The sequence below is a fragment of the Varroa jacobsoni genome, unplaced genomic scaffold, assembly GCF_002532875.2.
Source record: "Varroa jacobsoni isolate VJ856 unplaced genomic scaffold, vjacob_1.0 scaffold_214, whole genome shotgun sequence".
In the NCBI taxonomy this organism is placed as follows: Eukaryota; Metazoa; Arthropoda; class Arachnida; order Mesostigmata; family Varroidae; genus Varroa; species Varroa jacobsoni.
In genome coordinates this window covers 99912-117158 of record NW_019213116.1, presented here as the reverse complement: position 1 = coordinate 117158, position 17247 = coordinate 99912, and the positions used below count along the sequence as shown (strand labels likewise).

The 17247-nt window shown below is 38.2% G+C and overlaps 2 protein-coding genes across 6 annotated transcripts in view; one reads left to right on the top strand and one right to left on the bottom strand.

The window, feature by feature from the left end:
* The window catches only part of LOC111273681 (uncharacterized), a 62042-nt gene extending 60615 nt beyond the window's left edge, over positions 1–1427 (bottom strand). Inside the window, exon 1 of one of the 2 annotated variants that reach the window (XR_002687986.2) lies at positions 1320–1411. Coding sequence is in view for 1 of the 2 variants with exons in the window: in XM_086973592.1 (XP_086829718.1) it covers positions 1320–1421 (102 nt within the window). In the remaining variant the exon portion in view is untranslated. Of the gene's footprint in view, positions 1–1319 lie in introns of both variants that reach the window. The other variant, XM_086973592.1, reaches the window with a different exon arrangement.
* Positions 1428–1450: 23 nt separating this feature from the next.
* On the top strand, positions 1451–16397 carry LOC111273677 (uncharacterized). Of its 4 annotated transcripts, XR_015316034.1 has the most exons (5): positions 11148–11730; positions 12098–12204; positions 12560–12862; positions 15195–15403; positions 16082–16397. XR_015316034.1 is itself a non-coding variant. In XM_022855532.2 (3 exons), the coding sequence occupies exons 1-3, from the start codon at positions 11463–11465 to the stop codon at positions 12776–12778; spliced, it is 594 nt and encodes a 197-aa protein (XP_022711267.2). In that variant the 5' UTR covers positions 11151–11462; the 3' UTR covers positions 12779–13270. The 4 variants fall into 4 exon arrangements, 1 of the variants encoding a protein (XP_022711267.2); XR_015316033.1 differs by lacking the exon at positions 16082–16397 and having other exon boundaries at positions 15195–15531; XM_022855532.2 differs by lacking the exons at positions 15195–15403; positions 16082–16397 and having other exon boundaries at positions 11151–11730; positions 12560–13270.
* Positions 16398–17247: the final 850 nt, after the last annotated feature.

Sequence of the window (17247 nt, the reverse complement as noted above, 5' to 3'; positions counted from 1 at the left end):
TGCTAAGGGGCCCTCTCACAAAGCTAGAGGATATTAGCATATTCAGTAATTAATCGTAGTATACATGTTAACTCGTCATGTGGAATTATGATTATATATACAGTTTATATCCTGTCCGATAATGAAAACTATATTTATTTGAGAAGATCTAATATCTTGCATCGTGATGGCGTATTATATGTAGGGAGAGGCAAGACCACAGCAACAAAAAGCCGAGTTTCCAGTTGGGAAAACAGAAAAAGATTGGGAATAAATAGGCTGACAGTTGATTTGCCAAGCTTTTTCCTGCTATAATTTATTTTTCCTGACTGTAGACCTTTGTCCCAGCTAAAGAGGGTTGATGTTCGTCACTACAGACCATGCTTAAATATGGACCACCTAATCGTTAAGAAACTGAAGTATATTTAAGAAAGATTATTCATGCGAAGAGTAAAGGGTGCGCTATGAAAGCACTTACTATCATCACGTTGTCTAAGAATGACGCTGGTGACAGCGCTTTGACCAAGGATTATAGTTTTATCAGGACAAATATTGACTGGGGTAACTGAGATCACGTACTTGTACCCCTATTGAGCATTCTTTATTTTCACAGTAACCGAAGTGCTTGACACCTTCTCGCTAAGGTACATTCGTTTAGACAAATAAAAAAACAAGCAAGTTATTAGAATTGTTAAGACTTCAGCATGAAGTCAGTGAACGTCACTTAACATTACCCTTGCCGGAAGTTAAGATTCGTTTGAGGGAAACCTAAATTAAATTCAACGCAATTAGTACGTTTCTCTATTATGCGCTCGTAAACCATCGCAGTGATCTCATTTTGTCATCATGTCTAGCTGTTGTCTTATTAGCGCGTTTCTAAGTACGCTGTTTCAATATACAAACAGAGTAGTCTTTACCTGCTTTGATTTAGATACTTCATGACCACGTCTTGCCCTTCTCGTTATCCTACAACGGCTATTCTATTCTACTTTGCTATGACTATTGTATAGCTATTGTTGATGCCTTTAATGGGACGACACGACCAAGCCATATTATGTTTTTTGCTACCGAAGCATCACACGTATTTTTTATCTTACGGGCATACGAGAGATATGTGCAATGCTGGGTTTGTACCCGAGTTCCTAGAGTATAAGGTAAAGCAAGAATATTTAACCACCTAATCCTTCTTGTTTGAAAGTGTCAAAGCTATCAGGCTTACGTCTTTTATTTATACGTTCTCTATTGGCCTATGCAGATGCATGTAACAGATTAAAGCAGTAATTAAAAACAATCGAATAAACTCATTCGACATATGCTTACTATGATGGCTCAATACTTACGCTGGCAGAACAAACTTCCTCCTTCCAGAACAAACAGAGTCCTTTATTACTTATACATTGAAGTGATGTGTGTTTCCATTCGTCTTTATAGGAAGATCCCATGTCACACTAACCGTGTCGGTGAAACCATTTGCTTGTGCAGAGTCCATCACAAAACTTGGGGGGTCTATCGATTCTATACGACACAAGGGAAGCGTTTCGAGATCTGGCTGTTTGATTAAGGCCACACTCATATGATAATGGAGTAGTTCTTAGCGTAATCGAGAGCCATAGGAAGATTTATCTCGCAGCCGTTGATCGACTTCATCGTAAATGCAGTAACGTTACAGGACTCGCAGCAAAGCTCGTACACGTCGACCGTGATGTTTATAAGGCGATCATTAAACAGCATAGTCTAGTTGACGTAATATGGAATCTCGTTTCGCTCAATGGGAGGGCAGTAAACTGTTCAAGCGTAGGCCAGTCTAGCTATAATATGAAACGTCGTATTTACCAGCGTCCTTTTTCGTCCCGTTAATTATCGTCAATCCGTTAGCAGTCCATGTGTATTCTCTAATATCTTCACTAACCATTACGAAGCTATTGGCTTCTGCTGTATGTTAAGGTTGAATTAAGAAGCAAGAGTTCGATTTCAAACGAAACGAAAGCTTAGCTCTGTCGTCGTCGTCGTTAACTTCCGCTAAAAAGGATGAGTAATTGAAATGACAATATGTTTTGATGGTTACGATCCCAGCCTACGGAAAGATAGAGTGCTTACTGTAAACATCTTTCGTGAACTTCACCGATGTATCGTTATGATCGGTTACATTGATACTGAAGGATCCCAAAATGCTATCGGGAGGTAAGACTGAATGTGCCATTGAATCCCTCCTGGATAACTCTCAGCTTTTTCACTGCTTCCGTTATGATAGCAAATTGCCGTTTTAATACAACTGCTTACATTTTTTTGCCCGGTAGTGGCAAGCAAACTTGTATTTTCTTTCTTAGATTCTCAACCAATCATCATTAACGAATCATGGATAATGAAAGCAATTAATGAGTAATATACATTACAGTATATAACACATATATATATATATATATATATATATATATATACCATGAATAACGTTCTTTAGTCACGCATATGCCATGAAAATGTACCAGCAAATGGAAGTATCAACCTGACGTTCGCTGAAGAGTACTTTTCGGACTTCGATACGATCGGCCTTTTGAGATGTAATTATTTTATCCATTTGTTTGATGAAAATCTTCAGATAAAATGTCCAACTATAATACAAACAGTAGTTTCTTATCACTTTGACAGGTCAACTCAAACCTTAAATGTGGCTTTACGTTTACCTCATTCATTGGATGAGATAGGATCTTGTATTGCACTAAATTGAGCGCGTTTTTTTTTTTTATTAAAAACAAGTCAAATGATGATCAGCATGAGGGCAAAGCATTGAAACATTGGCTAATCTCAAATCACGAAAATTATCTCAATGTTCTAATTCTAAGAACATTTTGTTTTTAGTACATCATTCAATAGAGTTGGTTTTGAGTTTAACGCAATTTGTTTAACTGTCCACTATTGTGTGTGATCACGAATTTATACGGATATTTTACGTTTGGTGTTGCCGTTTCTATCGGAAAAAAAATCACAGATTTATTATTACGTAACTCTTCAAACGCGACTTACTCTTTGTGGCCTTTTCAAAAATTTTTGACTGGGTTACATGCGTGCTCCATTGAGCAAGAGCAGCTTTGGTCGCGACACGTGTGAGCCTTCTACAAGTTGCAAATGAATCGACCGCCAATACCCGATCGATGGCAAATTTCATATGGGCGCCTATTGCCGGACAAAGGGGTTCCGGGGGTCTTTGCCGAGAACATTGGATTAAATAAGCACCGCTTATTATCAGGTGACTGTACTATATTGTCATTGTTTTCGTGCCCTACAACAACATCAGTGCACTGCTGCAGACTGGCTCTAGCCAAGAGCTGCAAATTTTACATCACTAGAAGATCATCTTATGTATATATAGATAAAGAATAGTCTTGGTTCCATTTGACGAAACAAATCTGCCAGATGCGTGTATACAATGAATTTGCCCTTAGTACAAAGAGGACATGTTGCGACCTCGTTTCCTATTTCTTCATTACCAGCTGTGTGGCTGTTCTTCTGTAATTCTTATAGCCATTATCTTGGTGTGGTAATAGTTTCACTCGTATGTCGGTACGTCTCTTTAAGCTATACATTTAAAACTAAAAATTTCCATAAAACTAGCATTTGTTATAAATTGCTATTCCATGGAACCCGATGCGACATTTCTATAGACTATTAAGCGGCACACGCGATATTCCACTATAATCAATGAAGTTCACATTGTTATCAATCTTCACATAGATAACTAGAAATCAGGAGGTGTTGATTACCGATTTTGCTTGAATATCAAGGCAAAACGACAGTGGTAAAACCGATAGAAGCATTTTGCACGATTTGGTAATATCTTGCAGGTCAATTTTTTTTTGGTGGACTCAACAACACTCAAACTGGCAGGGATAGAGATTATGGTATACCACGTGGCAGAAAGTCTATGGTCCTTTTTCAGACTGGAACAATCATAGCACTGGGGATTATCCAGACCTAGAAAAAAAACGGCGTAACTTCTATACAATCACGTCGATTTTGTGATTGGATCTAGTTAGAAACCTGAGCTCAAAGTCCTATTGTGACTTGCCAGGTGTCAATAAAATGCACGGTTTTCAAGACGGTATATTCTGTATAATTCTCTTTAGAATACATGAAATCAAGCACCTAAGCTTGCTGACGCAAAAAAAATAAGCTTCTGGATGATGCGGGATTAAAGCTTACGCCCCGTTACGCCATTTAGCTATCAAACTTGGCTTGATAATAAACTTCGTAAGCAAACTGAAAGGTCACTAAGTATGTCTATCTAACGAGCCATGTAGGGTAGACAAGGATACTTTAGTCGATGAATGTTAGATATATACATTTTATCTATCTATAAATATATACATATATATTTGTGTTAATAACAAATATGATTGTTGTATATACTGCTGTTAACGTATGATGATGTATGTCGCATCGGTTTCACTTTAGGTCGCATGCGTTAATAGAAATGTGAAAAAAAAGGATCTGCATATCGTAGGTCACAATTATTTGATGCAGTGGCATCTTAACTAAAGGCTCTTTGGTCCAGACAGGCGAGTCCTATCGAAAAAGCAAGGACGGTTGTTTAGAATGGAACTCGTCAGCAAGCTGTTCTGCACATCAAAAATCTATCGATATTGATACAGCAGCATGTGTGAGAAAAAAAAAATTAAACGAAACAGTTTTTTTTTTCGTGCAAAGGTCTAAACCCCTCAATAAAAATACGCCGGCGAAAGTTTCGTTATCTATGGCGCAGGCAGCGCTTTACAACTGTTGTACCGTTGTCTTTAGATCTGCCGAATAGCGATATTATCACTGTTGGTAGAAAGAAGCAGTTGGCTTATGAAATACACCTATGACAGGGTAGTCTTAAAGCAGGAACGTTTTTCCGTATGGCGTAACATTTTTTTCGTATACGAAGCGTATAGGTGACCGTTACACGAAGATACAGAGTAAAGCATAATAAACAAATACAGAATTCATGGGTAGCGATGTCCGCGGAATGAGCCATCTTGCCTTAACGTTCCGGATACGAAGACGATTAGCAACGCAGATTCGAATGAGCTATGTTGACTCTCTTGTCGGCATTTTGTATCAGTCTTAGTGTACTCACATCTACTTCGAAGGTGACTTTTTTGCCTATGCTTTCTCGTCTACGTTTTGTGTACGAGGCGGCGTGGTCTGCGTTGCAATGGTAACGAGGAATATGCGACTAGAGCTGGTTGAGCTTGTTAGCAAACGCTAATTATGATATCTTACTACCATTTGTTGAAGAAAAACACAAATGGGATCCAGTAATACTCACAGACAAGCTAACAAACGATAAAGAGAAAGGTGGCATATTGTATTTGACATCGGGTTTCGCGGTTTCAACGTGGAAATGAAATGATCCTACGTAGCTATGTCGTAGGCTCCCTTCGAGATAGTCCCTGTCAATCCCCCAAGGCTCAAAGTACAGAGGAAAAAAGCCACTATAGAAAAATGTCAAGTATCGCATTTAATGTTTGGCTCGGTAATGATTGGCCAGCACACGTCCACCAGAAACGCTCGTCACTGATAAAGACGAGTCATATATTAGTTGTTTGATTCTCCTGAATATCCAGACTTATCGTATCACAGATTCGTTACGGATGATAAGGAGACAAACGGGTTACTTTCATCCCTGTTGAGTGCGAAGTTGGTACGCTCATGTTTGCGTAATTTCTCGTTGTAGCGCCCTCTGTCGCGCAGTGTCGACAGCAGACGATACAGAAGCGGTGAAAATATCATTATTCATGCTAACTTTTAATTTATCAAAGTCGTATTGATCGTATTTTGATAACTGTCCTTAGTGGTCATTTGAGGCTTCAACAAGCATCAGTGCCTCTAGAGAAGACCTACTTACCTCGAATTGATTTAAACAATGTGAACTAAGCTAGAGGATAGTAGACTACGGAAAGACCATTATAGAGCGAAACGCGAATAATGTTTAAGCGTCACTAATAAGCCCTCATTTCGCTAGAGCTAACCAAATAATGGCCAATGATTACTGATGTGTACGTCGTTAGAAAGTACAGTATACATTTAAAATTTAAAAAAAAATTATAAGTAAAAGAGGGGGAGTCTTGAAAAATTTTGTAGATGAGTTTGCTGCATGCAGAAACTATACAGGCGACAAACGCTGCCACCGCAAATAGAAACGAAGGTTGTTACGGTTATACTTTTTTTTTTTGTACTATTCTTTTGTCTACGTGCCAGCGCTATAAAATGTATACTCCATAGCCTAAACAATACAATAAGGATGAAGCTATTAAGGTTGCCCTTAACGTTAAAAACAATTTTCCGCTTCAAGGTCCCCATAAAAATGTTTTCTGGCCAAAGGATAGGTTATGTAGAAAGGGCCTACATTGTTTCTGTATTTCTCCCATGTGTTAGCAATATGGAAATTGTTGAGATTTTTCGCAGTAAAATAAATAAGTAAACATTGATAAATATTTATATAATAATAATAGTAATAAATGTAATGTGAGTATGATATGTAATATATCAATAATTAATAAAGATTGGTTGGTTGGTTAACGGCACATAACGATTTGTTTTACGATTAAAATAGGCGTAATGTTATAAGCCGACTGGAATAAGCTGCGTCGCTTTCTTTCTCTTAAGTTCAATTTTCATCTATTTTAGATGACATCTATCTGTTAGTCCTAGTCATAAAGCTATGTTCTGCGGCAAATTACTAGCTATATGATTTCTTAACAAAATGCGTTTTTAGGCAGAACTTTCCATTTTCCTGCGTCCGGAAATTGACTTCCACAGATATGATATCAACTATTTTCTAGCACGGCTACCTCGCCGGAGAAAGGCGAGGGAGCAAAAAACAAAACATCGTCTACCCATATCTAACTAATGCGATTACAAAGTTAAGCTCATCGGGAGATTTATGTTCAGGAAAAACCTCAGCGTAAAATCAACTGTAGATAGTAATACATACGGAAATGAGCAGAGTAGTAACTAGAGTGCGTAATTACTTCGTAATTACTCAAAAGAACAGGTTTATGCCTGTAATTGCCACTAAGAATTGTATGCTTATTAAAATGCTAAATAAAATAGTAAAAATACGTAAAATGCCGGTGCCCGTTTATGTGGCAATTGTACTTACTCTCAGTATCAAACATACCCCTCATCCTTAGATTTCCTATTGAATAATTTTTCCTAAATTTGTTCATCATTTATTTACGATTTTCGAAGCAATAGAATTTCAATGGAGCTAGTGAAAAACCGTCACTCATTTGCCTATCCAATGCTCGCATACAACCTCCATAGAACACGCGCACACAGAGATACTAAGGGAACGGTCCGCGAGTCCAGCCTTTACTCCCCTCGCCATCGGACCAGTCAACAGTGTTAACTTTATTTGATGAATTCTGTATCATCTCTGTGAGATGACTGATGCGAGTGAATATCATAACTTTAAGCAATGTAGTTCAGTAAGTTCAAAAGCGTATCTATTCAGATTCTATTTAATAGTATGTACGCTTATTTAACGGCTTATATTGATATAATATATAACTATATATGAAGCAAGGGCTGCAAAATGCGAAGACCGTTCTAAGTCGGTTATTCGCTCATAACATCTCCTCGATAGCCTTGCAGGTCCTCCTCGTTCACTAGGCAGAGCTTGTCCTTATCGTACTAGGCTTTTAACAGAAGAACCGTTGTCCCAAAAAAGACATCGACTATCCACAATTAAATCGAAGTACTATAAAATATTACTCTGACCGGAAATAATTAGCGAATGGGAAAGTGTAGGTAACTTCTAAAGCGCATTCCACTAGCAGACGGGAACCTAAACCTATTGGTTATTCGATACTAGCGGTTACTTCCACGTCATTAAAGAATAATTAATTTAAATGGACTCCATTGAAAATACTTAGTAAGAAGGCCTTTAAAGAAGCAAGAGATCACGATTCCATTTTAAATTGGGATGCTGATAACCATGGAAAAGATAACTGCGCTTCAGGACCTCAAAAGCAGGTACAAATTGCTTTGATTGCCCAAGCTTTTAAGCAAAACAGAGCATGCACAAGGCTTTCCCTGTCCACTCAATACAGGACCCCTAGATACGTTTTATTTCCAAACTGTAACAAAAAAAATGATGATAAACAAGAAAAGTACCTGTGTCTAGAGCAAGTAGAAGACGATTTCCGTCAATATTGGCTGATATCTCGAAAGAGAGTGATGACAATCGCTAGCATATAGCGTGGTAACGCATTCGATGATACCGCAAAACGTTTCGATTGATTCCGTACTCTAAAGAGGATGGTAAATCGTGTAGCATCGTTTACCATTGAGAACCTAACTAGGTGTACAAATGCAGATATCAAGTACACAATTGTCGAGAAGTTTCCGAAACGCTGGCTTCAATGCATAGACAATAAAGAAGAGAACATCTAACGAACTTCAGATTATTTGTTCTATATTTCTATAGTATCTGCCTTTGAAGTTTTGAAATCGGATTTTTCAAGCAATTCTGAAAATTCAAATTTGTCAAATTCATCTTTGACCGAATCGTTTTGCCATCCTAATGTTACCGTGTAGACACATGAACACAAGGCCATATTTCGTTACTATAGAATCGTTCTATATAGCAAGTTACCGTTCAAACATGATAGATAATTACGTAAATCTGAAATCATCGCGTGCCGGGAGAGTAGTACAAAAGTAGCTTAATTTACTGTTGTTTCAAGACACAGATGTTTAACAAAAAATGCAAATGTCTACTTGCCGCGCTTTAAAAACGCTCCCACTATGACAGTGACGTCTTCTATCAGCCTGGCATAGCTAATAAGACAGTATTAAGTCTTCTCTGTAGCTATAGCTTCGTGAAAAAAGTGGCCAAGTTCCATCGGGACGAGCTCTATTTAACACCAGCTCCGATTTACCGCCATAAGACGTTGTAACGTCAAAAGCGGCCAAGAAGTTTATGCCGTATCACCGTAGGCCCATAAAAAGTACTGAACACTGTCATATTTTAATCTGGATAGACATACATTTATTCGGAACAACTATCCACGGAAAGATAAAGACATCCCGCTCAAGTTGTATCACTATAATTTCGTATTATGCTAAATTTTCTAGCAGATCGACTTGAGTTCCAAGTACCATATTAAATTGTCAAAAGCAAGCAAATACCATATGTCTGGTAGCACAATGATCGCACCATCACGGTAAAACCTCCGCGGTTTCTGGACGAAAATTTGTAACCAGTGATTTTTCATCCCTTCGCTGAAATTAAAATTACACTATTAGAAACAGTGACCAAAAAACAAAAGATAGTCTGGTAGTGCAATGTCCGAGCTAGAACGACAAATGCATCGGCGTTTTCCGTTCAAGCTTTCTTAATTTTTTACAGGACAGCTAAGGATCGATATGGTCCGACACTGTCATAGTCGATGTCAGTTTTCTCTTCATAGTCCTGGTTGAATTCTTTCAATGATTTCTTGTTAGTCGTTCACAATGAAGGTTCACGTAAGTTCCACGTTTTTTTTTCAGGCAAAAATAACTTATAAGGAACACTTGTTTGTCAATCCAGTTAGACATATAGTTTCATCGCTACTTAACGTCGTCGTGGTTTCTGTCACAAGCTGTGCAATTTTTTTTCCACTTCATTGCCGTTCGTGATCGACTTTTCATTGTCTGTGATCAATTGTTTCAGTAATTTCAGCTCGATTTCGTTGTGTTTCTATAAAGTTTCGCAGGATACGATCGAGTAAATTTTTTTTGCATCAATTCGTGTGACACCCAAACATATCGAGTAGTCTTTTTCTCTAACCATCTTTTTCAAATGGCTTAAAGCTGTTCTATGATGGATCCTTAGCTCCAAGGATTACGGCTGCTAACGTGCCAGTGTTCTTTAACTGCCGTAAGAAGTCCATCAACTTCTTCCGTAACCGATCGATCGCTATGGGGGGCATCTTTCGCGTTGAAATATATAGAACGAATGCGACAGAACCACCTTTGGGCCGACTCTTTCAATAACGTATATTAATCATAAACAGCACACATTTTTTATAGATCCGGGCAGCGTTTGCGCCTCTGTGCAGTGTGCAGCAATTTTTGACAAACATTGCCTTCATCTTCAAGAGATTTTATTAAAGGCATCCTAACACATTTACTTCTAGCAAATTATCATTTTAAATGACACTAAACTTGGCGCGATTCATATTGTCTGAGACATGTGACTTTAGGGCATTTAGGTAGAGAATCAGTCGGTAGTCTTTCGACAAGCCAGTAGTTAGAAAAAGTCGAATTAAACTTCGTATCTTGGAAAAATCTGCGTCGGAAATTTACATTCTGCATTCTTTATTTTTTCTCGAAAGTAATCTTAACGGGTTCTGATCTGAAGTTGCCATGAAACTTTGGCTGCTCCTCTTGCCCACGACGAAACTTGTCATTGTTAAGTTGAGAATTCACCAACTTTTTTACACCAACTGGATATGATTAATTCAACGAAAGTAGGTTCATAGTGTACAAGCTATTCCGTTAGGTCGACACATCGGACTTTGTTCGGATGTAAACGTTCGTATTTCATGGGTGCACCGCGCCCCATCCTGAAACTATATCGCTCAAATGAACAGCAAACGTGACTTCGGAGGACCTCGAGAGGGAAAAAGTCGACTGTTCATCTTCCGTCTCGGACGAATCAGTTATTAACCCATATAACTTTCACCGTTTGCAGCATTTAAGCTTGAAAACAATTACATTTAATCAGGTTGCAACTAAAAGATGACTTATAAAACAACTATATGAAGGAATGCAGGTTAATCTACCATCTATCTCATCTCTATTTCTATTTGATTATTCGGGGAAAGGACCTACAAAGTAAACACAAACCAATGAATCGTGTGTAGAGATATTGAACCTAGAGCTAAGGATAAGGCCCATCTCTCCTAAATTTACGCCGTATCACGTGCGACGAACGATACTGACTCACTTTAACTTAGCCGAAGGCCCCTCTAGTTTCCTAACGCTTAGTTTCACAAATACGATCTGCGACATTTTTAAATAGGGATATTTTACAGAAAAAAAATCCCCCTATCGACGTGTTGACAGCGATATGTGGGTAGAACAAACAAAAAGGTATTTGAACATCCAATCCAATACAGGCTTGTTGTGGGTCCGGGGCAAACGATCGGCTTAGTTTCGTCCCGATGAAACCAGCCTAGCCGCAACTATTCTCCGTAAATATAATTTTTCTTTTGTTTCATATATTATTCATTGAAATATATATACTAGATTACTTCTACAGTTTCGGCCGGAAAACTTACTGAGCTTAATCAATCTAGAGAAGCCTTTATTGCGATTTGAAAATTTTATATTGTGTATTCAGATGGCCAAACGAAAAATAAATTTATTCCGTTTGCTATAAAAGGGACAGATCGCATGGCGAAGATGATCACTTTGAGCGGCATTCAAGCTCGACAAGATTCGCAATCGAAATAATGAAGTTACCGTTGCTTTTCTTCATTTTGACGCAACTGGTCATTGCCATGTTGAGTGCTCACTTAGAAAAACGACGTGCACGTAAACCAACGGCTATCGATCTTAATTCGAAATACTACCAGGGTAAATTTTCCGTATGTAAACCTTTCCGCCCATTTAATCCAGTCGAAGCTGTCCGAGCACAGGCCTTTGCCACGAGCATATTTAACCGCTGTGGGCCACGAAATATCATCGAATTCGCCACCAGATACGGTGTGCCCGCTTATGGTAAGTGGGAAGAGCTGAACATATAGTCTGATTGTTGAAAACCCGAGTAGCTAGAGACACTAACGTGACTACTAGGAGTACTTTGGCCAAATTTTCAAAACAATGAAGCTTTGTATAAACAAAATAACTAATCAGGCTATTGGCAGCCTAGAGAGATGGTATAACAAGGAAAAAAAATACACATGTTATTATTTTCATTTGATAGAAGTGAAGAAGCACAATCTATGTAAAACCTAGGTAAGAACTGGCATTTGAAGGTGAACTTTGCTGCAGTTATTCTGACAACGTTAATTTCTATTCGAATAAAAATGAATACCGTGTTTTTGCCACTCATCATTATTATCATGTGCTTTTTGTTATGTGTTAGCAATAGAGAAACTGGCAAAACTTCTCTGCTTTGATGCAACTATAGTTTACGCCATAATTGCTGATGATGGTGGACTAAGGATACCTGCGAATACACCTTACGATAGGGTTCGTTAATACCTTTTGGTGAATGTAGCACTTGATATAAATACATTTTTACCAAACAGCCGTAATTCTATGTAAACTAATACTAACTAGTATAAACTTAACTAACTACCCTCTAATTGCGGTACGAACCTAGTGAATTGCTTTGACGTTCAGTATCGCGCTTGGACATTCGTATATATATATATATATATATATATATGTATATATATATATATATATATATATACATATATGTATAAATATATATATACATATACATATATATATACACACATATATATACATAACGTCACACGGCGGATGCAATCATTGATATCATATTATTTTCCGTGTGTGAAATTTTCTCTCATTTCAGATTCAAAACTATTCGAGAATTATGAAGTCCTATCTGTTGGCCCCTGGCATTCAATATCAACATAAATTTCGCGGCGATACGTATGTCTTTTCTCAGGGAGGGCTATACGACTTCATAAGCAATATAACCGATTGTGCTATTAATCCCAAATTTCCGCCACACCCTGAAGTTGACTTCTACAAATACGTTATCCACTATTTTCTGGTAATGGTACTGTAACGGGTTCACAAACAGCGACGAAAGGAAAACATTTTCCGTCAACATCTTACCAACATGTGAAATTTATTAGAGGCCTCTATTCAGGTAAAACTTCATATCAAAACTTGTTGTAGCATCAACGGTAACACACACGTACACATACTGATAAAAAGAAAGGGAGTAGCAATAATTAGACTATCCGGTGCTATTATTCAAACAATACCACTATATCATGTGTGTACTTTTTAAGTTCTACGTTAGGGACTGTCAATTGGCATTGGCCCCGAGCACAGTTTATCTGTTCGGCGATTGGGTTCGCTTTGGGTCTCCAACGTACGCTTCATACATATCATCAGCAGTTGTAGACAGGCACATGAGTACTGACCCACTTTTTTAAATAACCATTAATTTCTAATTATTTTTGTGGAAATATCATTTTAACGAAGCTAGTAATTCACCCGGAGGAAACATATTTACTTATTGAATACATTAATAAATATAGTATGCTAAATATATATACTGTTGTTATTTATGTACGAAGCAAAGTTTAAAAAAAATTTATATATATAGAAATACCAAATGACAACACAACGATTTGATGCGAATTTCGTCACCACCAATGTTTCTCACTACCTGTTTTTGCTGGGGGTGAGCAGAGGTCCCTCGTCAACAAGCTGCAAGCTTAGCGCGTGTTTCGATTTGTGCATAGAAAAATTATAAAAACACTCCTTTACATTTTCGGAGATTTGGTCCTACGCACCGTTCTCGCATTACGCAAATTTCAAATTTTCCGCCAAAGCACCATTTTCTGCCACGAGTAGTTTTGTCGATTGTCGAATTATTGGCGCTGAGATCTTTTAGTTCTCGCAAAAGTCAAATTATAATACAAACTAGAACCATATAATAATAATAACAACGTATCGTAAAAACAATATGGGTGGAACTGGCAAAAAAATAACTAAGAAGTACAGATTTTAGCTAAAAATGCTGTACGAAATTACGGTAATTTTCGAAAAAAAACTAAAATAAGCATCAATTATAGTAATGTTCTCGGCCAGTTGACGAGTCTCTTTTGCAAGCCAATGTTCTTTGAAGGTCCTTTTAGGCCATTCTCATAGACCTTGAGCGGCCGACTGGGGTGGAACGTATCACTACGTTCCATAATGACATTATTGAGGTTTGTATATCATCGTTGGGCAGTCCTCTGAAGCTCAAGGTACACAGTACATATGTAACCTGGCATTTTTCAACAGTTTTTAATCTTAACAACAGATGAAATAGAGTACATTTTAAAAACTCATTCATATATAACCAGAAACATCTATTATCGGAGCTCGGACTCGAGGTAAAATAATGTCCAGGAATGCACAGGAATCTTCAACGGGCCCATGAAAAAAGGCAGCCTATTTAAATAACATATAAAGGTAAATCAGTGGGGGGAATATCTAAAAACGACCGCTATTACTTATGCTCTAACCTAGTGCAATATTTCAAAGCATAAAAGAAAAACCATATATATATATATATGGTGATTCAAATCGAAGCCTAGAAAAAGGTCCTCAACTTAGGAGCAGCAGTGAGGACGTAAGTGTGCAATGCATCTGCTGACCAGATCATCCCTAACCTACGAAGCTTTTCCCAACTCCCATCATTTTCGAGTCTCAAAGAACACTTAACACACGAACTGTCCGAATTTTTTTTGTCTTACGAATGTTTTTACACGTTTTATTAGTCTGATCATTTTCGGCTGATTTGAGATTTGTGAGTTTTTGTGGTATGTTTGACCATAGCTTTCTTAAAGCTGTTACCGTGTTAAATCAAAGAATCGTAGCAGTCTGCTTATTGTTTTGGAAAGACATAAAAATGCTGCCTAGTAAGATAGAAATGTACGAGAAAAATGATACCAGATCTCGATCTATAGTGAGGTGCTGGACCATTTATCATAGATGCTGGCAGGACACGGACTGTTTTAAACATGTGTAGCAAAGATTGGTAAGACGGACGTGAGTACTTGCGCACTATGCGCATCGGGTGAAATAGGCGATATAGAACACAAGGCCACCAGACATTGCTAGTAGGCCGGGAAAATCAGCGGTGGATTTACGTCCATCAGCACGCAGTAAAGACATGTCTGGAAGATGCTTACCCCCGCATAGGTGTGTCTGTCCTATAGCGTGGTCGTTTTATGGCCAGAAAATGTAATTAGATAGACGCATATATTAGATAATGCCTCAGTTGGTCATGATACTCGCATCTGCATGGTTCGTCCATGAAGACCTATTACATTCGCTTATTTTGAAGATATCGACACTGAAGCAGACTGTTCTTTAATAACCTGGGTTAAACATCGTATTAGAATTAGGTATTTAGGTCGACACCCTGTTCTTCCTCTCTCTTGTAGTATTCAGCTCTGCTCTGGTTAAACAACCTGTTTTAGGCAACAACTTCGTGACGGTACGTTCCGATGTGTCCTTTTGCGGAGCAGCACTCATCCCTAATCAAACGAAAAGGGCTGGGCTTAAGAGCTTTGATGCCAAAGTCGAACAACATGGGCCATAATTATGTTATGCCGCATACGAACAATCTCACGATAAAACCATGTCTACCAGTAGGACCAGACCTAAATTATAATGCGACGTCGAAGGTGTATGTAAAACCAGATTTGGACCATTTGAAAACATCTTAGCCTTTTAAACCTAGTCTCAGGTATGAATGCAATTGGCATTCTTTTTTCGCCTTTATAACCTACGATTATTTCCACACACTGACGAATTAATAAATATATCTAACCATAAAATGTTACGGTTAAATTCACATGAAAATAATTAAATTTTTCATTAAAAGTGTATGCTTACCATCGAGAAGCAAAATTCCGGCTCCTAAAAGACTAAAATCAGTTTGACTTTTCTTAGTTTTTACCTTATTCAGTTGTAACGAAGTGTGAAATACGCCAGTCGAGCTAAGGTGACGGTTCCAATTTAGCTGTTTTTTTGTTAATTACATTTACGTATCGTTTGAAGCTTTATTGACACGTTCGATAGTGGTCTATGAGAGTGATAGGTTGCGCTTTAAAAACGGAAACACTTTTACTTAAACGTTGTCTAACGAACTCTGTGAAATACGCCTAGAGGAATCACTAATCACTCAATAATAAATCTTTTATTAGAGGGTTTTAAAAATACTAGCCTTGATTAAGAAAAAATTGTTTACAGTTGAGCCAGCTGAAGCGCAATTTTGCAAAACGAAGTCATAGAATGTTTAGTACATGCTTTTCAACCTAGTAGATGGTCGAGCTGCTGTCGATATGATCGTGTTTATTGCCAGTATCGCCGCTAGACATCGGACGGTTGACTCCTAGAACGAACTGGACCACGTGTCTACCTACGCCCGGGTGCGAATCCAGGCCACGGCGTATCTCTAAGGCTATCATCCAACTAGGTTACGCACTGACGTGCCACGCGCACAGGTGGGATTCATGCGACGACGCTAAATGAAGAGTTCGTTACATGCAATATTTTTAGAGAGACATCTTTAGTGAAGAAAGACGAAATCTTGTATAATTGCAACGGCTGTATTTGTATATTATTTGTAAAACTGGACTTCCGCAGCGATGCCAATCACTAAACAACAGAGTACATTTTATCAACTCACGACGTAGGTTCAGGAACAATACTGGATTCGCTAGGCCAGTGCCTGTTACCATCTGACGTGCAATATTATAAAAATGAATTGTTTGCTACGATCGAAAACGTATTTTAACTGGCGTCTGACTTTTTTTATATAGTGTTTTGTACCATTTCAACCATGAATTAGTTTGCCACCGTATGGTTCTGCTGGAGAAAATCCAGGTAGCTTAAGCAACATCTCTCATGATTAAATCTCGAGCGGTTCTGATCGGGCTACGTTGAAGAACTGTTACAGAGACAAAGCGTAAACTTAAGCGCGCGGGCAATACGAGAAAAACGGGCTAGCGTCAATGCGCGGGCAATCACCGTACAAGTCGCGTGCGATGTCATGCTTAAAGCTTAGATTTTGCTATACACTAGACGCTGATTTACACGGGATACTCATGATTAAAATCCTGTATAAGTTCTGTTTTCAGTCAAGTACGCCTTCAATACACCAAACAAGAACGTCTTCGCTATCTTGGAGATTCGTAGACTCACTTCCTGACCGGAAAGTTGTTTTTTTTTTAATTCTTTGTTGCTATCTAGTACAGTCCTTTCTCACCTTCGACAGGTCAATGGGATATCATCTGTTGCTTATAGTGCAAGAACACTGACGTGTGATGATACTTAATCCACTAAACGAAAGCCTCATGAATCCAAGGCACCTGCTGTGGTAAACGACAATCTTGAGAGTGCAGCCAATCTCCGAGCTGTTTATAGGCCCGCTGCATTCAAAAGCTGAACTCCTAATGGTCCTCATCAAACCCAAATGGTAACCTCTAACATTTGGATACTGTTGTCAAATTTCGCAGACAGCGTCGT